Consider the following 21621-nt stretch of genomic DNA (forward strand, 5'->3'; position numbering starts at 1 on the left):
ACGTGGAATCATTTTCCGCGTTTTCCAGAGAGGTGTGTGTATGCTGCCATCTTCTGTTTTGGAGTATGACATATGTGACTTCTGCAGCGCATGCTAGTTCCAGGCCCGCAACCAATCACTGAGTACTTTGTTGGAAGGTGCTACAACGGACTACATGCGTTTTTGCTGGAATGGTCCGATCCATCACAATACATTGTACTTTGTAAATTGTAAAAAAAAAAAAAAAAAGTGGTACATTGTTGTAAGTGGTGAGTAATGCTTTTTTATGGGAGTGATTCAGTGATTTATGTATGAATGTATAGCCTCACTTAGCCTACCTAATCATTTATGCAGCTAGATGTGTCTTAGTCGAAGTCAACAACAATTTTGCTGGCTAACGTTAGCAAGTCAACTTTGAATACGTTACCACTATCAAAGGGGGCATGATAGGGTAACAGATAACACTGATCTCAGATTTTAACCCTCTTTTACTATTTTTTTTTAAAATGTGAAGGTACAGGAAGCGTAACATTAATGCATACTTGGGTCTGTAGTGCACTAGTTAAGTGGCATAGCTCGTGTTAGCCGGCGATGTCATCGATTGTTGTCCTTGTTAAAGCTGTATTACCTCAAACGTTATTTTGCTTCTTGCTTTCTTTTACGTTGTCGAATGTTTATGAATGTGTCTTATGTCTTTGTAGATAATTTATACATACATATTATTGTTTTTAGACGTTAATCATGGATCCTCAGAAAGAGGTACAACCACCGAAACAACAGCCCATGATATACATCTGTGGAGGTAATCATGTTTGTGATTAAGTGCCAATTGAACGCCATATAGGCTATTGAAGCTCTTCGTGTGCTCAGACTATATCCTGTATTTAGCTGCTGACACGTCTTCTCTCCAATCAGAATGCCACACTGAAAACGAGATCAAGGCCAGAGACCCCATCAGATGCAGAGAGTGCGGTTACAGAATAATGTACAAGAAGAGAACGAAGAGATGTATCCTTTCATGATTTGCTTGTGGGTTCTGTGTTCAGTTAAGTATTTATTTCATTAAGTGACTATGAATTCTTGGCAACTACCGACATTAGCACTACCATTTGTTTCCTTAGTTTAGGAAACAGAAAAAAATACTGTGTGAGTTACTTCAAATACTATGTGTGATAGAAAAAATAATGTTTGATAGAAGGCCTGGGCACAACTCATATCAAGGTTTATCTCTATCCTCTCCACAACTTGAGGTTAGGTAATATGCATAGAGACAAAAAAGGAAAATGGTTAAGATAAACATATGCAGGCCTTGACCTGGAACATCGCATTTGTGGAGATTCCAGACCACATTGAAAACGTTGTAATTTATGATGCAGAATTATTGAATGTTTGTAAATGTTCCTGCGATTGCACCAATGACATCCTTAACTCTGTCTCTTCAGTGGTGGTGTTTGATGCACGATGAACTGACTCCCCTTCCCACTCCACCCCCACGTGTACCCTATGTTGTATTTTAGTTGTCTAACATGTACAGCTTTTGTAAAACAAAGTGGCTGAAATGTACAGTTTCTATAAGGACTGTGTTTGGCAAAAAATTCAATGAATGGTGAATAAAATGATATGAAACATCTGCTTTACACTTCGATTAAGCATACATATAAACATTGCAGTTTATCATTTTTGTCCAATCAGTTAGAATAAGAATGCATCTGGATTGTTCCTTGTCAACCACACATCTGAAGGACTGTGCTGTAACTTGCAAAGCCAATAAAATGTCTTATTTTTCAACTTAATTATGAGTCGAATGAGTCTTCATCCCAAAATGATGTTTGAGCTTATTTGTTTTACAACTTGGTGTTTGGCCCTATGTCTAATAGTGTGATATATTTGGGGTTAAGGCAGAAATCTTGCAAACAGCAGCACAGTTAGAACTGAGAAAAATCTGGCTAGCATGCTATCTGGGGTCTTTTGGTGATAGTTGGCAAAGTTGTGTAATAGCTCTTCATGCATTTTCGCGGGGTGTGCCATCCTAGACCACTATGTGATGATGATGGTTTGTGGGAACGGCAGGTGTGTTTCATCTGTCCTTCACATGACCATATACCATCAAAAGGAATTTGAATATCATACCAAGACCAGTGTCCCATACCTTAAAATGTGGTACATTCCTATATACTGTTGCTTTAATGAAAGCTTGTTTGTTTTTGTTCCCAAAGATCTACACTTCAAACACAAATTCCTGTTATGGTCATTTACATTTTTTTGCATTGATATCATGTTTAATTGTTGAATTTAATTGTTTTTATTTATAGTTTTTTTTTTTACCATTATTGACTCACCCATCACTCTCTCGTCATCTGAAACCTGTCATTTTATCCGTAGCAGCTCTCCAGCCAATGAGAGTAGATGAAGATACCCACTGTAGACTGCCTTCACATTCTGCCAGGGTTCGGTAGATTCCATGAGTAATCGTATGATAGCCAACTCAAAGAGCACAGTTTTTTTTAGTTTTTTTTATTTATTTCAACAGTATACAGTTACCATAAAAAAAAAAACATGCATAACCTTTATATCCTTATTATACCATATAATTAATTAGATACGGAAATATCTGCAGCTAAAGCCTAAATTATTTGAATTATATGAATCTGTTTTAGTCTGCTTTAACCTGTTCAATGATGATATTGGCTCCAAAAGAACTGATGGCGGGGATGGTGTCATATTGATTACGTTGGTGTTTCTGTTCTTGATGAAGCGGAATCATAGTGGAATCCCCCATCAGCTCTGCAGCACAGCACTGCATCAGCCCCTCCCCCTAGACCCTACCTCTTTGTGATGTCACAAATGCCTGCGCTTTAGGGGGTGTGTCCTCTGCTGAGCTGATCCTGTCCTGTTGGAGGAGGAAGTGAGAGGATCAAGAGAAGAGGAGGGAGAGAGTGCTGACGCCGCTGCTCTTGCTGAACGTCGGCTATGGGCAATGCGCAGCAAAGGCCTCCTGGCAGGGGGGATGGAGGAGGCCAGCGGACCCAGCCTTGCAACCCAGGACAGGGCAGGGGCTGTGGGAAAGCTCCGATAATAAATGGCACTCATGGGAATAACAGGACCCATACAGGTGAGGAAAGCACAGTCAGCAGCCCAGCTGAAACGGAGGGAGACAGCAGCTACCTGGATGCTCCCGCTGGGGCTCTCCCTCCTCCACTGGCCCGGCTAAAGAATGAGGGGAACAAGCTGTTCAAGAACGGACAGTTTGGAGATGCACTAGAGAAGTACTCCCAGGCCATCACTGGCTGTGAGGATGCAGGTAAGGTAACATCCGCCTTAGTCTTAATAGATTAGTGTTCATGATGATGGGGATGTACTTAATGGAGGGTAGAACACATTCATCTTCTCTATTTTTGAAGTGAATACGCAGGCATCCTGCCATACTATGCCACGCTTCATTGGGTTGTGTACCTTTCTTCACAAATATAAGCCCTTAGCATTGTATTGATTGGCAAGATGAACAGTGTTATTCGTAGTTCTATTCACCTGAATGAGTGAGTACATGGAAGGACTTGGAGAAGAGTAGGACACAATATCAGGTTCCCCGGTATTGAGTCTCAGGAGAACAGCGGTATCAGATACAGGTTCGCATGAAGTGCGTGTTTATCTCCACTCCACACAAGGCTGGCATCTCTGTCAGGTCCCCGGCCATGTGCATCTTATTTCTGAGAAGAGCCAGCTACCAGAGGCACTTACAAGGTCCAGATATCTCCACCATTACTGTGTACACTTTTTAAAAGTCAAATCGATTGTTGACTCACACACCACTCTCTCGTCATCTGAAACCTGTCATTTTATCCGTAGCAGCTCTCCAGCCAATGAGAGTAGAGTCATTAAAACCTTAAACATGTGTTAGATATTTTTATAGTGGTTTTAATGTGGTCAAATTAAAACCCTGACTGAAGACGATTTACATTTGTATCATAATTTAACTTAGTAACAAACAAGTAATCAGGTATAGTATAGTATAGCCCAAATAATGAGACTAATTGAAAATGAAATATCTTAAGGTTATTCAACTGTATGTGTTTATGAGTTAAATAACTAATTTAGTATGCTGTAGTCTGTATCAGTTAAGAGGCTGTGTACTAACTGCTGCTTCAGGAGGCATTCAGTAACACTTAACCTTAAACATGAAACATTTAAATCTGCCTGCGTTTCAGTCATGACTATTTTTGGGGCTTTGTTCCTTCTTTCCAGGTATTGATAGCCCTGAGGATTTGTGTATTCTCCACTCAAACAGAGCAGCTTGTTACCTTAAGGATGGGAACAGCACGGACTGCATCACAGATTGCACCAGGTCAGGTCACACAACAACGTGTTTGGATGATCGCAAAGTTGAATAAATCAGACAAATGTCTGAAGGTCTTAACTGGGGACTGAGAGCATGCTAGTAACTCCTGTATGCTGGTATGCGTTTGTCTCTACAGGAGATTAGCACTCAGCGCTAAGGAGATTTACAGACAAAGACTCCAACTGTCACTTGGGATGAGTCTTTTGGAAACTTGTGCTCAGTCTTGTAGAGTTCTATGGAGACAGCCATGGGGAATCTAGGCAGCCGTTTAAAAATAAAATTTGAAGTCTTTACAAAGCTGAATTCAGATACATAGCAGGTCTAATATTTTCAAAGTGATTTACAATATAGAAATTAAAGATCTATTCTGTCATTCTGTATATGATTCTCCCTGATAATCAAAAACATGACAGGCGGCGCCTTGCTTCACAAAGTAAGCTACAACAACTATTTAGAACGTAATCACCAGAATCCCTCTGTCTAGTTCAGTCAGTTGACATGCAGTTACGTACTCACTGCTATTTCTGAATGTGTGAAAGCCTCTTGAGTGGTGATCAGCAGGTGAGGGCCTCCTCAGGCTGGGCTGGCTCAGACACTGTGCTCACTCAGGACACTGCCTCATCCTCTTCAGCCCCTCCTCTCAGCCAGTCCTGCAGGCCAAATCAGTAAAGGGCAGGATTGGTTGAACCTGTGTTTGCTCTGTGGAATGTTTCCCCTCTGTATCACCGTCCTCATCCTCATTCTTCCTCAGGGCCCTGGAGCTGCAGCCCTTCTCCCTGAAGCCGCTCCTGAGGCGAGCCCTCGCCCACGAGTACATGGAGCGGTACCGCAAGGCTTACGTGGACTACAAGACTGTTCTCCAGATCGACGTTAGTGTGCAGGCAGCACACGACAGCATAAACAGGTTGAGTTGGCAAAGATGTTTGGAACAATTATCAGTAGTAGACACTATAGGTGCAGTCTGGGATTCTAATCCCATACACTTTTGAGAAATTCACCTAATTGCTCCTGACTGTCCTCTAGCTTTCCATTCTGTGTGTGCGCCCAAAAAAGTCTGGTACACAGTCCTGACTCTGGAAATGGGAAACAGAGTGGCTTTAACCAAGCCATACATGGTTACATCCAATCAACACATTGCTTCAGAAGCACGGAAGGAAGGGGTGTAATTTGTTCAAATATCAGGCAAAAATATCAGTACCCTTTTGCCTGAATCAAAGACTGGTACAATAATTAAGCTTTTTAAGTTGATACAGTGCAATCTCTCAAAGTTAAATTCATAGTAAGAATGACTTCTTAAATTGAAAAAGTATGTGTGTGTGTGTCTGTGTGTGAATATTCCATTGGTGATGAGCTGTGTCTGCTTTAAATACTTCAGGATCACCAAAGTCTTGATAGAGCAGGACGGTCCAAAGTGGAGGGAGCAGCTGCCAGAGATTCCTCTAGTTCCCCTGTCAGCGCAGCAGCACCGGAGGGAGGAACCACCCAGCCAAGAGATGCTCCAGGCCCGCGCAGACAGGAAGGCCGAGGGGGAAGGTCAGTCACATCACGTCACCTCCTGTCTGGAGAAAGGAGCTTGTGGACAATGAATCACTTAATCAACATATAAAACAGTGAGCTCTGCTAGTGAACTAATGTAAACCTTATATCAGGACATGAATAATGGACCATTTTTTATAATAAGCCAAGTGCACTTTCGTGTCATACGTTAGCATACAGTGCATTTACATATACAAAAAGAGCTTTGAGGGTGCAAAGAACTATGTGAGTGTAGCCATTTATTCACGGCCTCATATGTCTGCATATTTTAAACTGTGTCTAAGTATGCAAGGCTTTGGGGAAATAAGGCAGGTAGAAATTATAGAAATGAATCAGATGAGACAATGAAAAACCCCCGGAGTGAAAAAAGAGTAACATTCTGGAAGCCTGTATTTCTACTGCAAGATGGTTTTTATCCCCTCAAATGGGTCCTAAGTGATATAAATGGATTGCAACATAACCTGCCACCATTGTGAAGCCAGCCCTTGGGTAAATAAAAGATGTCAGGTGTAACCAAGTAACCTGTTGATGTCATGGAACCAGGTGGATCAGGTTTCAAACGTTCAAAGCTGCAATGCATCCCATGACATCACACATAGGCCCGCAGAAGATGGAAAGCAGTATAGATGATATAGAAGTGACAGGTTAATACAGGCTGAACTGAAAGTGAAAGTGATGAAGAAACAGTGGTGTTTGCCAATGGTAATGTCAGTAATAGACTGGACTGCCAAGGGCTTGGTGCCATTATCAATAGCTGGTGCACAGACAGTGCTCTCTCCCCCTAGAATAATGGCTAGTGGATACAGGACTGTCATGATGTAAGTGAACTCAATGTCATCTCTCCTACTCACTACCTGCTTGTCTGTTTGTATCTCTCTCTCTCTCTCTCTCTCTCTCTCTCTCTCTCTCTCTCTCTCTCTCACTCTCTCTCTCACTCTGTCCCTCTGCTGGTGTAGCCAGGAAGGCTGAGGTCCGCTTCTCCTCCCTGAAGAAAGAAGGGAATGACCTGGTGAGACAGGGCTGCTTTCAGGATGCCCTTGGGAAGTACAATGAATGTCTGCAGATAAAGCCAAATGAATGCGCTGTGTACACAAACAGGTATGAGCAGCTGAATTAAGGCAGTAGTACGCACACATGCAGAATTGCTGTCTTTCTTTAGAAAGCTTTTGTTACTGTCAGTCGCTAGTTCTGAGGAAAAGGAAGCAAGCTGCTGTCCTGTTGTTTTCTTCATTTCTTTCCCTCTCACTTCCTCCCCCTCACACACACTTAAAGCCTCCTTCTCTTTATCTACCCCCTTTCCCTCCCTCCATCCGTGCGCTCCTCAGCACTCTGTTGAGGCATGGGGAGGTTCTCAAAGGAACTTGAGTCATCAGTTCCTTATGTGAAGTCCTGGCTTGACTGAGTTTGTCTGAGGCAGGTGATTGTGCTGAGTGCTCTTAATGTATTTTATCGATCTGTGCTCCACCAACTGGCCTGCCTCTCTGCTCTCTGCCTGACACTCAGAGCCCTCTGCTACCTGAGGGGCGGTCGCTTCCAAGAGGCCAAGCAAGACTGTGACTCTGCCTTGGAGATCGAGCCAGCCAATAAGAAGGCATTTTACAGACGAGCACTGGCCTTCAAAGGCTTGAAGGTGATCCTTTAATTGCAGTGTTTTGCATAGAACATCCACTAATATAACACTACACAACAATACATCCTTAATTTAGTGATTGCATATACCTGGGTATACCTTGGTTGTGCATTGCTACTTCATGGGTTCAAATTTGGTCTTTTTAATGTCCTGTCCAAGCTTACCTCCCATCAAAACTATGTCTTTCAATACTGTCATATATGTGGTCACGTGAAGGATGTTATGCATGTTGCTGAACTGCCATACACAGGGTATTTTTGGTCCTTTTAACCTACCCCCTCTCTTCAGGACTACCTCTCTGCTAGCACTGACCTGCAGGAGGTGCTGCAGCTGGACCCAAACGTCCAGGAGGCTGAGCAGGAGCTGGAGGAGATGACCCTGCTGCTCAGGCAGAGCCTGATGTCAAACGCCACACAAGGTGAGGGGACATCACACAATCTCTCTGTCTGTCTGTGTGAGAGCATCCACTGAGAGGATACAGGCTACACAATGCACGTACAATACAGTATACTTAAAAGCATAGTGCACTGTGTTGCACTTTATTATTCTATGCTGTGTCATTGTGCGATGTTAAGAGTGCAGTTTTGAGTTCCATGATTCCACATCATTTGTGGGTTTGCTCTGATCTGGCAGGTTGAATGAAGGGGTGATGGAGCGTGGTGGTTGGTGGTCCAGGGACAAGAGAGCTCCTCTACCCATCAAAGCTGAGGGCTCCCAGGCTTTTGCTTTCAGGAGACTAAGATTGCTCGCCTGTGTCACAACCGGGTCAGAAGAGAGTGTCAAAGATGGCCATCCACCAAACTCCACCAACGCTGCTCTAGACTCTCCATACATTCTGTAATGCTGAACAACAGTGAGCTTCCCATCCATCACAGCAGCGAGCTTCCCATCCATCACAGCAGCATTGACCTTTTGGCTTCAATTTAATATCAGATCTCCTGGCAACCTGGAGCAAGAGTTGATAACATTCAGGATTTCTGAGGTTGCTGTTGACAGGTTACTGAAGCTTGGTGAGGAGCTACCTTCCGGACCATGTCTGCGTGTGGAAGATGTGCCTTTGCTACTTATAGTCCAGGACAAGACCTTTGACATATCAGGACACACTCTTTACCCGCTTCCTTGAGTGCCAGATGGCTAAAGTTACAAACAGTTCATAGTCAGCAATATAAATCGTGCAACCAATGCTTTTGCATTCCTGACAGTTTAGTTGTTCTTGCATGTACTAAGAAAACTTGTGGCTAGATCCCTTTCAGCCAGTAGAACTCCAACAGTATGTGATTCATTAAATTACTGCATTTTGTACAAGCATTCGCAAACAGAGTCTGAACAAAGGCATCCCTACTTTTACAGGCTACACATACCACTTGGTTTTATTCATCTTCATTTATTATGGCCTTGTACTTCTGTGCACTGAGATAAGGCAACTCATTTTGAATTAATTGTGCTGATTCATAATTTAGAGCCATTTAAAGTTATCTGGTCTTTTAGTAATGCAGCTTTAGTGCCTTCTGGGAAAATATAAATGCATTGAAGTGCATACAAATTTCCAGCTTGCAGATGTTGAGCTGTATTTCATAATCCACCCCTCCGCTCATTTAACTATCATATAGTTTAATGCAAAAAGTGTATGAAGACTATTTCCCATGGACACTGAATTGTGAATGTGGGAAAGTGATGAATTATGTGACTCTGGTCATGGTCAAGATCTGTGCAAACTATGCCCAGTCGAATTTGTGCCGTAATGTTTGCTTGACAAAACCGATCATGCATGTTTTTTTTCATGCAATGTATTAAAATCAGATTAAACACTCTTGATTAGTCTACTGTTAATTTCTGAGGAGTCATAACCAAACAAGCAGCATTATATTAAGACCAAGAAGAAAAAAATATATTCATATAAAATAAACGCTTTAAAAAAAATGTCCAATCTAACATAGAATTAAAGAGAATTTGACTTCATTTTCTTTATTTGGATATGCATATACACGCATATTATAAAGCAAATTAGGAAACAAATATACAAATATCAGATGTGCAGAGCCAGGTTCATTTGAGCTGGCTCTAGACCTTAGGGTTGAAGGTCAACAGAACAGTGGGTAGAGGTCTCAGAGCAGACACAGATCCACAGCGGAGAAGAACACCACAAATAAGGAGGGACTGCAGCTCGTGGCATGTTAAGTCCGGGGTGATTATTGAGCAGCACCAGAACGGCAGAGAAATTAACACAAAAAACATGAATAATAAACAAACCTATGGGCTCCTTCCCATCCCAGACTGCTCCTGTGAACTCTGAAGAGTGACACACGCGCGCGCACACACACACACACACACACACACACACACACACACACACACACACACACACACACACACACACACACACACACACACACACACACACACACACACACACACACACACACACACACACACACACACACACACACACACACACACACACACACACACACACACACCCCCACACACACAAACGCTGAGAGTACAGGTCCAGAGACAAAAACAGTACAAAAGCCTGGGTTAGACACTTGGGCTGTGGGAACTCTGTGGAGTTGTGTGTGTGTGTGTGTGTGCTGGGATAGAAGATTCAGACAGGAAGTGAGAGGAGCCCAGATAGGAAGTGAGAGGAACCAAGACAGGAAGTGATAGGAACCCAGCCTGCCTGCATGCAGCACACAAGCCACTTCAGGAGGGGACAAAGGCACAGCCCTCTTCAGTCTACAGATCAGGCTTCACCAAAGGGCCGAGGGCTGAGTGCCGTCTTTGGTAGGTGGTTCTGGAGTTCTGGATGTCTACCACAGACCAGAGGGTTGGTGTGTGTGTGTGTGTGTGTGTGTGTGTGTGTGTGTGTGTGTGTGTGTGTGTGTGTGTGTGTGTGTGTGTGGTGACACACTTTTTCACTTATTTCTTTCTTTTTTTTTTTTTTACAGACAAGGAAAGGAAAAAGATTTTTAAAAAGGCACCATGAGTCATTAACATACAACTACTTTCTGTTGTGAGGTGTCATTCTAAATGACCATCTCCTGTACAGTCACATCTATTCTCCTGTTTGTGCTGTGAATGTGAAGCTTTACCTGACGCAGAAGGCTACAGTGGGCTATATGATCTAGCAGAGATTGGTCCTGATGCTGCTCAACTCAGTGCCCCTCCGAAATGGTTCTACCCCTGCTAAGCCCCAACACAGGGCTTCAACTGGTTACAACTCTTTCCAAAGAACCACACCTTCACACCAAAAGTCAAAATCTGAATCATGAAAGGTAAAAAAGGAACACTACCATTAACTGGCCCCTCTTAGGTTTCAATCTGAATGATGCATGATGGGTCAGCATCGTCAGGCTGGACTGCGAGAGCCAACCTCAGAAAACATGATGTTCTCACCAGGAGTGTGTGTGTGTGTGTGTGTATCTGCGTGTATCTGCCCAAAGACTGTAAGGCCCCTTTAAAAAATAAAAATGCTACTGTCCCTTGGGGGGGAAAAGAACAAAAGAAACATAACAAGGCTTGTTATTTGCAGCTACATCTGTCAATCAAACTGTACCTGTCATTCAGTAGACCCTCCTACATTCATGCCCGTGTAGCTCTCCTGGGTCTCATCTGAGCTTGATCCTACCTGAGAGCAGCTCCATGAAGGCTGCACAGGCAGAGCCAGAGGGCAGTCATACAGCCAACGTGGACCTTTCCGGAAACTGCTTCTAGAACCTTCCATGCCCTTCACACCTGCATTGACATCATCTGAACAAACCCCTGTCCCACACTTCTCACCACAGCCCTTCTCTCTTCATACACTGTCCTGCCCTGCACTCACATAAACAGCCCTTTTCTCTTCATACACTGCCCTGCACTCACATAGACAGCCCTTCTCTCTTCATACTGTCCTGCACTCACATAGACAGCCCTTCTCTCTTCATACACTGTCCTGCACTCACATAGACAGCCCTTCTCTCTTCAGACACTGTCCTGCACTCACATAGACAGCCCTTCTCTCTTCATACACTGTCCTGCACTCACATAGACAGTGGACATTGCTTAAATCGACATTCATTTTGCAAACAGCCAATGTTGGGAAAAAAAAAAAAAAAAAAACACCAACTCTTCTTTTCCCCTCTTTACTTCTCTTCTCTGTTTGTTTGTTTTTTATCATTTTGAAAGCTTGTGACCAGTGTGCAATTGTGAAGTGGGTGTGAGATTAGCTGGAGGATCTCTGTGATTGTGGATCCGACTGACCCATGGTTCTGTCTCTGGGAGGAAGGGAGGGAGGGCTTAGATCTCAGTCTGAATGCAGGGGTGTCTAGGCGAGCTGGCGGGGGAAGGGGGCAGGTTGTTATTTCGCTCTTTTAGGAGAGTCTCCACACTCCCTTCCTCTTCATCTTCCTCCTCCTCCTCTTCTTCTTCTTCTTCTTCTTCTTCTTCTTCTTCTTCCTCCTCTTCCTCCTCCTCCTCCTCCCCCACATGCAAGTCCAGTTCTACTGCGCGCATCAAGCACACACTTTCCTCTGCAATGTAGCGTAATGCTAACACTCCCACTGGCGGTGAGGGGGGCATCCCTATAGCACCGCTGGGGGGGCTGGTTTCCGACTGGCTGTGCTCAAATTCGGGTGGGGGGCTCACTGTGGTGGCGTGGGGGTGTCGGGAGCAGCCAAGGGGGTCGTGGTGGCAGCAGGCCAGCCGGCAGGCATCCAGGTCTGATCCGCCGCTGAACTCCGAGAAGTGGCTGGAGTGGGAGTCGGCCACGGAGGGCAGGCTGCCGCTCAGGGAGGGGGGTGAGGGCGAGTCGGGCTCGCTCCAGTGGGTGCTGCGCTGCTCCAGCAGCTGGGCATCCAGGTCGTTGCCCGCCCGTCGTGCCTCCGCCCCACTGCGCCTCACGCCCCCGCTGCTCCTCTTACGAAGCTTGCCTTTGCTCTTCTTCCCCGCGGACGGCTCCTTGGCCAGGCGTGAGGAGGACGAGTGTGGGCACCCTGTGGAGCAGCAGCCTCCTCCTCCGCCCCCTGTGGCGCCCCCACGGCCCCCGCTTGTGATGCTGTCGTCCAGGCTGCTGCTGCCGCTGTGGTGGCGGAGCTTACACACCCTGGACTCCACATCCACTTGCACCTCCAGACTGCTGCTGTCTCTGCTGGACAAGGGCAACCACAGACACACAGACACACAGACACACGATGGTGAACTTGACATCTTGACCACAGAAAGTAAGTGAAATCAGTGTCTCTAAACAAACACTAACTCTCTATCGCACCAGACACACCTGTCTGAGACTACATCAACTGAGTCTAGATACAGAGAAGTAGTGTTTCTGATTATTCCCCCCACACACTCACCTGTCCAGAGGCATGTATGCATTGAGGATGGAGCCGGCCATGGCTTTGGTGCTAGCATTGTCACTGACTGTCCCCAGACTGACCGTGCCCGACTCCCCACTCAGACTACAGCGCTCCTTCTGAACATCCGCCTGCACCTCCAACCTAAACACAGGGACATGGGGTTAATGACACACACAAACAGACACACAGACACACAGACACACCTCTGCTTGTACCTCAACACCAGTGGTTCCCAAACATGTAATGGCAGTTGAACAGGAGGCCCTGACCATACTATATAATTACAAAGTAAGCTATAAACTCATCAGCAGATACAGTGCCACTTGAAAGTTTGTGAACCCCTTGAGCTCTTAAGAGTTTTCTGTTGTTTTACCATGATTTTTCATTTTTTTCATCACCAATGTTCCAAAGATGAAATGTCAGGTTTATGTTTATCATTTGCATGTACTTGTTTAGACGTAATTGTTTGAGTAGCCAAAAAAACTACATGAAACATGGAATTAGTGTATTTTCAAAAGTAAGTGAACCCCCAGCTGCATTGGTAAAGTCAAGCAGGTAACAGATTCGGTGAAAGATATTTGGGTGCTTAATTAGTCAATTAAGCAAACCAATCAACTGAGACATCCTTAGGAAAAGGGTTGGGCAACACAGATTAAAAGAGAGAGGAAGCCATCCAAACTACTGTAGTGCCAAGGTGTACCCACACAGATCAACAATGCCGAGAGGAAACGAGATATCTGAGAACTTCAGGAAGAAGGTTCTGACAGCCCACCAGTCTTGGGAAAGCTATAAGACCATCTCCAAAAGATTCCAGCTCCATCCATCCATCCATCCAAGACAAATAATTTAGGAATGGAGGGCATTCAACATGACCGCATCTCTGCCTAGAGGTGGACGCCCATCAAGACCATCACCAAGAAGCACCAGAAGAAGAATACATCAGGTAAAAGTCAACCCACACATCACCTCTAAAGAGTTTCGGACCATCTATTTGGCAGCCTCTGGGGTAAATGTACATGCGTCTACAATCAGACAAACATTGAATAGACATGAACAGATCGGGTTGCTAGAAGGAAGCCTCTGCTCTCAAGAAAGAACAAAACTGCCCATTTCAACTTTGCCAGGGAGCACTTGGATAAACCAAAGGCCTTCTGGAAGTCCCTTCTTTGGACAGATGAGTCCGAGATGGTTTTGATTGTGACCAAATAATTCTAACAATTTTCGTCTGATTGTAGACCCATATAATTTAACAGATGGTAACATTAACATTTTGACAGTAACATTAACATTTTGATTTTAACAGTAACACTTTAGTTGAAGAGACTAGCTCGAGTTTAACATACTGAAGGTGAGTTTATTACAGTGCAGGAAATGCCCTGTATTGTTATTCCTAGGCTTCTTCTTCTTATTACAGTGCATGAAATGCCCTGTATTGTTATTCCTAGGCTTCTTTTCTTCTTCTTCTTCTTCTTCTTCTTCTTATTCTTGTTACCTTTTTCTGCGATTAATTCAGCCCGAACCGCTTAACGTAGAAACTTCATTCAAACTTTGTCGCGTAGGTCTTGTAAACGACACTTATGCTATGTATTTTTCACTTTTCTAAACTTTATACTTTTTAAGATATTAAAGAAAAACGAATATAAATTTCTCCCATTGACTTACATTGGGCCATTATGACATCATAATAGGGTCTTTAAACTGGCTTGCACCTGTGCTTTACTGACACCTGTGCCAAATCAAAGGAACCTCTTCTCTCTCTGTCCCTCTCAATTTAACTGTAACTAGGAACATTAAGGCCATGTCTCCACGAGCCCGGTTATTTTTGAAACCATGAACAGATGTTCCTGGTTGTATGTCCTGTCCACATGCTACCGTGCTTTTGGAACCCTGAAACCGTGGTTTTTTGAAACCGGAGTCCAGGGTGGGGTTTTCGGCCAGGGTTGGTTTCACCGGGTGCGTGTGGACACTGCAACCGTGATTGTTTTTCCCGTTTACGTCATAGCTGCGAGCCTGCTTTACTTCAGCACACGCACAGCAATGACGTGAACGGGAAAAACATAGCAGCGGTTAGAAAAATGAAGTGGATGTTGTTTATTGCCATGCTGTCGGCATTATGTGGTTATCACACGCAGTTGCTCAACCTAATGTAACAACAAAGGCGCCTAGACCAGCAGCGATGTCAGTATATTTGGACTGCACACTCTCCCAGTCCACACTCTCTTCTATTTTCTGAACTCTGTATTCATTTGCGATGTTTAGCAGCAACTCTACCTCGCTGTCCGTCCATACAAACGAGTCCTTGCGCGCCATTGTTGTTTGTATTTGGTGATTTCTTTTCCCGGTATCTTTTCATTGGTTAAAACAGCCTTCCCATTTTACCTTACATCGTCACTTATGCTTGTGGCATGTGTATTACACGTGCATTGTGTCACTTGGTGGCGGCTTCCACGGTTGCGTATGTACAGAGTATTTTTATTACACCACTCGTGTGGTCGCGGAGCAAAACTCCGGTTTCAAAAATAACCGGGCTCGTGGAGACATGGCCTAAGACACCATCCATTCTCTATTTTTTTTCTCTCCATCTCTCCATCTTTCTCTCTCAGTCAACTTTCTCTCACACTCAATCTCTCTTCTTCACTCCATTTTTATCTCCTTTTTTCAATATTTTCACTCTCTCTTTATCTCTTCATCCAGAGCCACTCTTGTTCACTTTTCTTTCCTTCTTCCACTCTTCTTTCCTTTCTTCTTTTCTTCTTCCATTTTTCTTTCCTTCTTCCACTCTTCTTGCCTTTCTTTTTTCCTTCATCCACTCTTCTTTCCCTCTTCCACTTTTCTTTCCTTTCTTCACTCTTCTTTCCTTCTTACACTCTTCTTTCCTTTATTCTTTCCTTCTTTCACTCTTCTTTCTTTTCTCATTTCCTTCTTCCACTCTTCTTTCCTTCCTTCACTCTTCTTTCCTTTCTTCTTTCATTATTTCACTCTTCTTTCTTTTCTTCTTTCCTTCTTCCACTCTTCTTTCCTTTCTTCACTCTTCTTTCTTTTCTTCTTTCCTTCTTTCACTCTTCTTTCCTTTCTTCTTTCCTTCTTCCACTCTTATCTCCTTTCTTCACTCTTCTTTCCTTTCTTCTTTCCTTCTTTCACTCTTCTTTCTTTTCTTCTTCCTTTCTTAACCTTTGCATTTCATGCACTGGTATTTCCTTCAGGAAATGCATTTTCTAGTTATTCTTGTTACCTTTTTCTGCGATTAATTCAGCCTGAACCGCTTAACGTAGAAACTTCATTCAAACTTTGTCGCGTAGGTCTTGTAAACGACACTTATGCTATGTATTTTTCACTTTTCTAAACTTTATACTTTTTAAGATATTAAAGAAAAACGAATATAAATTTCTCCCATTGACTTACATTGGGCCATTATGACATCATAATAGGGTCTTTAAACTGGCTTGCACCTGTGCTTTACTGACACCTGTGCCAAATCCAAGGAACCTCTTCTCTCTCTGTCCCTCTCAATTTAACTGTAACTAGGAACATTAAGACACCATCCATTCTCTATTTTTTTCTCTCCATCTTTCTCTCTCAGTCAACTTTCTCTAACACTCAATCTCTTTTCTTCACTCCATTTTTATCTCCTTTTTTCAATATTTTCACTCTCTCTTTATCTCTTCATCCAGAGCCACTCTTGTTCACTCTTCTTTCCTTCTTCCACTCTTCTTTCCTTTCTTCTTTTCTTCTTCCATTTTTCTTTCCTTCTTCCACTCTTCTTGCCTTTCTTTTTTCCTTCATCCACTCTTCTTTCCTTCTTCCACTTTTCTTTCCTTTCTTCACTCTTCTTTCCTTCTTACACTCTTCTTTCCTTTCTTCTTTCCTTCTTTCACTCTTTCTTTTCTTATTTCCTTCTTCCACTCTTCTTTCCTTCCTTCACTCTTCTTTCCTTTCTTCTTTCATTATTTCACTCTTCTTTCTTTCCTTCTTCCACTCTTCTTTCCTTTCTTCACTCTTCTTTCTTTTCTTCTTTCCTTCTTTCACTCTTCTTTCCTTTCTTCTTTCCTTCTTCCACTCCTCTCCTTTCTTCACTCTTCTTTCCTTTTGTCTTTCCTTCTTCCACTCTTCTTTCCTTTCTTCTTTCCTTCTTTCACTCTTCTTTCTTTTCTTCTTCCTTTCTTAACCTTTGCATTTCATGCACTGGTATTTCCTTCAGGAAATGCATTTTCTAGTTTATTTTACTCTTTGTAGCATTTTGTTGATACTGAGTATCCCAAGGTTAGCCTGGTGACACCAGCCTACGTATTTCCGCCTGAATTGATTTCAAGCTCATACTCAGTCTGGCCTAACCCAGTTGACAATCGTCTCCAGGACTCAAAATTTTGTAGGACCAATCACCGAACAGTTCAGAGCTGTGACGCAAAACTCGCCTTGGAGGAAAAGACACGAAAAGCTATGGGAAAAGTTGTCTCAACTCTCGAGAACATCAGAAAATGAAAAGGAGAACAAGAGTATTTTCTTGTAAGTTTTATGATTGGAAAGGACGTCGTAGCTCTTCTCCCAACTGGCTTTGGGAAGAGTTTAATCTACCGAATGCTTACTAAACGTTGCTGATTGGTTAAGGGAACTCCAATGATTTTAAACCTCAAGATAAGCACCCGCCCATCTTGGAAACCAAAATGCATTGGGTTGGCCCAGACTGAAAGACGGAATGAAATGGAGTCACAGGCTGGTAATGGCCAGGCTATCCCAAGGTATGCATATGGCACAACCTGAGAGCAATAACCACAGCATTACATCCGGATCATCATTTTACAAGCAAGTTATCGCTACAGTGACTGTGAAATACTTTCAGCAACATGCACAAAAATCCCTTGAACAATAACGCTACTAGAAGCTATCTTGCTCCCCATTGGTACGTTATTTACTGTTCTCTAGTCTCTTGCCAGAGACGGAATAAATAATAAGAATAAAATATAGCTGCAAGCAGCGATGGCGGTTTCCTCCTCCAAACATTGCGAACCAGGGAAAAATGTAATTTTGTGACAATTTGTCACTGTATAGAAAAATCCATGCTGCAGACTTGCAAATGGGATATTACATTTCAAATCCAACATTTACAATGCTTTTGCCCTGAAGTTTAGACTGAGTGGAGGTTGTGTGTGTGCGCTTACCCTGTGTGTCTGTGAGAATGTATGTGTGTGACACCAAGCTGTGTGTCTGTGTGAATGTGTGTGCGTAAAACAAAGCCTGCGCGTGTGTTAAAGGGAGACTGAGTGTGTGAGATTTAGGAGCCGCGCGGATGAGGAGACAGAGACATTCTATAGAGAACCACCCTAGCAAGTAGTCAAGCATGCATGTTTCAAATATTCACCAAAAATCTACTTTTCATCTTACAGTCAACTTTTTTTCAGATTTGTGTACTAAACACTCTCAAGTGTCTTCATATGAACTTGTGATTGAATCAGAGTTTAACTTTTTGACCTGCAGATGTGTAAAGCATTATTTTAGCGTTAACAATTTATCCAATTTGCTTTATATCAATCATTTTTCAAGATATGAAGTTGCCTTTGCACATGGGAACATGTTGTAGTGTCTTCCAAGTGACATACCAGTTTGGTGTTGATATCTTAAAAATTAGCTGAGATATGACTTCACTTCCTGTTTGGCCGCTTTTCTGCTGAATTTGAGTGGCTGTACCGGAAAAACCATATGGTAACTTTTTGTGAAATTCGGCACAATCATTAAGGACAGTCCCTTCTTTATTCATACAAAGTTTCATGTCTCTCATTATACCACTCTAGCACCACCAACGGGTCAAAGTTGGACTTGTGTTAACACACGCAACTTTTGAACCGCATGACCGATTTTCAAAAATGAGGTACCATTGGATTCCCTGGACCAAGACGAATTAAACACACCCTGTGGCGTAAATTTCACTCAAATATTTGCTGACATATGACTTCACTTCCTGTTTGGCCGCTTTTCTGCTGAATTTGAGTGGCTGTACCGGACAAACGGTTGCGAGGATCAAAATTCTGTTCGATAACTTTTGTGAGGATATGTCTGAAGATCATCTCTGGTGATTTTGAAGAAGATTTGCCAAAAATTGTAGGAGGAGTAGGCTTTCAAAGGTTTTTGATAAAACCGGAAATAGTGGGAAATCTATATAACCGGAAATTGACGCCATGGGGTGGGTTTAATTCGTCTTGATCCAGGGAATCCAATGGTACCTCATTTTTGAAAATCGGTCATACGGTTCAAAAGTTGCGTGTGTTACAAAAGTCCAACTTTGACCTGTTGGTGGCGCTAGAATGGTCTAATGAGAGCCATGAAAATGGGTGTGAATGAAGAAGGGACTGTCCTTAATGAGTGTGCCAAATTTCACAAAAAGTTACCATATGGTTCTAGGGGCTGCCATTGACTCCCATGGTACAAGAATTCAAATAATACTAACAGAAACAATATAGCTGCAAGCAGCGATGGCGGTTTCCTCCTCCAGACATTGCGAACCAAATGTATTTTTGTGACAATTTGTCATGTATGGAAAGATCCATGCTGCAGACTTGCCAATGGGATATTACATTTCAAATGCATTACTTTGAAGATCCTCAAGGGCCATGGCTTCAAGCTAAGAGTGAGAAGGGGTGTGGTCATCCCTACATTTCCTTAAATGTTGTGTGTGTGTGCTTGTGCGTGTCAAAGGAGCCTGTCCCTGTGTGTGTGTGTGTGTGTGTGTGTGTGTGTGTGTGAGAGAGAGAGAGAGAATCTGGAGCACACACGCGCAAAGGAGCAGAGAGAGAGAGAGAGACCTTCTACCGAAAATCACCCTAGAAATTAGCCAAGCATGCATGTTTCAAATATTCACCAAAAATCCACTTTTCATCTTACAGTCAACTTTTTTTCAGATTTGTATACTTAACATTCTCAAGTGTCTTCACATGAACTTGTGATTGAATCAGAGTATCACTTTTTGACCTGTTGATGTGTAAAGCATTATTTTAGCGTTAACAATGTATCCAATTTGCTTTATATCAATCATTTTTGAAGATATGAAATTGCCTTTTCACATGGGAACATGTTGTAGTGTCTTCCAGTGACATATCAAGTTTGGTGTTGATTTCACAAAGATTAGCCAAGATATGACTTCACTTCCTGTTTGGCGACTTTTCAGCTGAATTTGAGTGGCTGTACCGGACAAACGGTTGTGAGGATCAAAATTCTGTTTACAACTTTTGTGAGGCTAGGTCTGAAGATCATCTCTGGTGATTTTGATGAAGATTTGCCAAAAATTGTAGGAGGAGTAGGCTTTCAAAGGTTTTTGATAAAACCGGAAATAGCAGAAAATCTATATAACCGGAAATTGACGCCATAGGGTGTGTTTAATTCGTCTTGATCCAGGGAATCCATTGGTACCTTATTTTTGAAAATCGGTCATACGGTTCAAAAGTTGCGTGTGTTACAAAAGTCCAACTTTGACCTGTTGGTGGCGCTAGAGTGGTGTAATGAGAGCCATGAAACTTGGTGTGAATGAAGAAGGGACTGTCCTTAATGAGTGTGCCAAATTTCACAAAAAGTTACCATATGGTTCTAGGGGCTGCCATTGACTCCCATGGTACTAACATAATAAGAAAGCCTACAAATATAGCTGCAAGCAGCGATGGCGGTTTCCTCCTTCAAACATTGCGAACCAGGGGAAGAAAAAAAACATTTGTCACTGTATAGAAAATCCATGCTGCAGACTTGCCAATGGGATATTACATTTCAAATCCAACATTTACAATGCTTTTGCCTTGAAGTTTAGACTGAGTGGAGGTTGTGTGTGTGCGCTTACCCTGTGTGTCTGTGAGAATGTATGTGTGTGACAGCAAGCTGTGTGTCTGTGAGAATGTGTGTGCGTAAAACAAAGCCTGCGCGTGTGTTAAGGGGAGACTGCGTGTGTGAGATTTAGGAGCCGCGCGGATGAGGAGACAGAGAGACATTCTATAGAGAACCACCCTAGCAAGTAGTCAAGCATGCATGTTTCAAATATTCACCAAAAATCCACTTTTCACTTTACAGTCAACTTTTTTTCAGATTTGTGTACTAAACATTCCCAAGTGTCTTCATATGAACTTGTGATTGAATCAGAGTTTCACTTTTTGACATGCAGATGTGTAAAGCATTATTTTAGCGTTAACAATGTATCCAATTTGTTTTATATCAATCATTTTTCAAGATATGAAGTTGCCTTTGCACATGGGAACATGTTGTGGTGTCTTCCAAGTGACATACCAGTTTGGTGTTGATATCTCAAAGATTAGCTGAGATATGACTTCACTTCCTGTTTGGCCGCTTTTCTGCTGAATTTGAGTGGATGAACCGGACAAACCATATGGTAACATTTTGCGAAATTTGGAACAATCATTAAGGACCGTCCCTTCTTTATTCATGCAAAGTTTCATGTCTCTCATTATACCACTCTAGCGCCACCAACGGGTCAAAGTTGGACTTGTGTTAACACACGCAACTTTTGAACCGTATGACCGATTTTCAAAAATGAGGTACCATTGGATTCCCTGGATCAAGACGAATTAAACACACCCTGTGGCGTAAATTTCACTCAAATATTTGCTGACATATGACTTCACTTCCTGTTTGGCCGCTTTTCTACTGAATTTGAGTGGCTGTACCGGACAAACGGTTGTGAGGATCAAAATTCTGTTGATAACTTTTGTGAGACTAGGTCTGAAGATCATCTCTGGTGATTTTGAAGAAGATTTGCCAAAAATTGTAGGAGAAGTAGGCTTTCAAAGGTTTTCGATAAAACCGGAAATAGCGGAAAA

At 42.9% G+C, this 21621-nt stretch overlaps 3 protein-coding genes across 5 annotated transcripts in view; 2 read left to right on the forward strand and 1 right to left on the reverse strand.

Annotated features, from left to right (window-relative positions):
- Positions 1-125: 125 nt before the first annotated feature.
- On the forward strand, positions 126-1752 carry polr2k (RNA polymerase II, I and III subunit K). Its single transcript, XM_080837565.1, has 4 exons — positions 126-248; positions 712-781; positions 895-987; positions 1422-1752. The coding sequence occupies exons 2-4, from the start codon at positions 721-723 to the stop codon at positions 1442-1444; spliced, it is 177 nt and encodes a 58-aa protein (XP_080693691.1). The 5' UTR covers positions 126-248; positions 712-720; the 3' UTR covers positions 1445-1752.
- A 1162-nt stretch (positions 1753-2914) lies between these two features.
- On the forward strand, positions 2915-8322 carry spag1a (sperm associated antigen 1a; the record flags this gene model as incomplete). Its single annotated transcript, XM_080836290.1, has 8 exons — positions 2915-3280; positions 4222-4321; positions 5067-5219; positions 5691-5848; positions 6808-6949; positions 7355-7481; positions 7770-7899; positions 8126-8322. Exons 1-8 carry the CDS (start codon positions 2950-2952, stop codon positions 8320-8322), a joined length of 1338 nt encoding a protein of 445 aa, XP_080692416.1. The 5' UTR covers positions 2915-2949.
- Positions 8323-9458: 1136 nt separating this feature from the next.
- Positions 9459-21621, reverse strand: part of rnf19a (ring finger protein 19A, RBR E3 ubiquitin protein ligase) — a 52036-nt gene continuing 39873 nt past the window's right edge. For 2 of the 3 annotated variants that reach the window (XM_080836472.1, XM_080836470.1), the window contains exons 9-10: positions 12812-12955; positions 9459-12609 (exon numbers count right to left, since the gene is read on the reverse strand). In XM_080836472.1, coding sequence (XP_080692598.1) covers positions 11760-12609; positions 12812-12955 — 994 coding nt within the window. In that variant the 3' untranslated portion in view covers positions 9459-11759. The remainder of the gene's footprint in view (positions 12610-12811; positions 12956-21621) is intronic. The other variant, XM_080836471.1, reaches the window with a different exon arrangement.

This window comes from Sprattus sprattus (assembly GCF_963457725.1).
Source record: "Sprattus sprattus genome assembly, chromosome: 4".
NCBI lineage: Eukaryota > Metazoa > Chordata > Actinopteri > Clupeiformes > Clupeidae > Sprattus > Sprattus sprattus.

What these genes read in the sequence shown, in the direction of transcription:
- polr2k (XM_080837565.1), top strand. Translation starts at nt 721, where the DNA reads ATGGATCCTCAGAAAGAGGTACAACCACCGAAACAACAGCCCATGATA. An exon ending in CATGATATACATCTGTGGAG is followed by an intron (nt 782 to 894) that starts GTAATCATGTTT and finishes CTCTCCAATCAG; the next exon opens with AATGCCACACTGAAAACGAG. An exon ending in CAAGAAGAGAACGAAGAGAT is followed by an intron (nt 988 to 1,421) that starts GTATCCTTTCAT and finishes CTGTCTCTTCAG; the next exon opens with TGGTGGTGTTTGATGCACGA.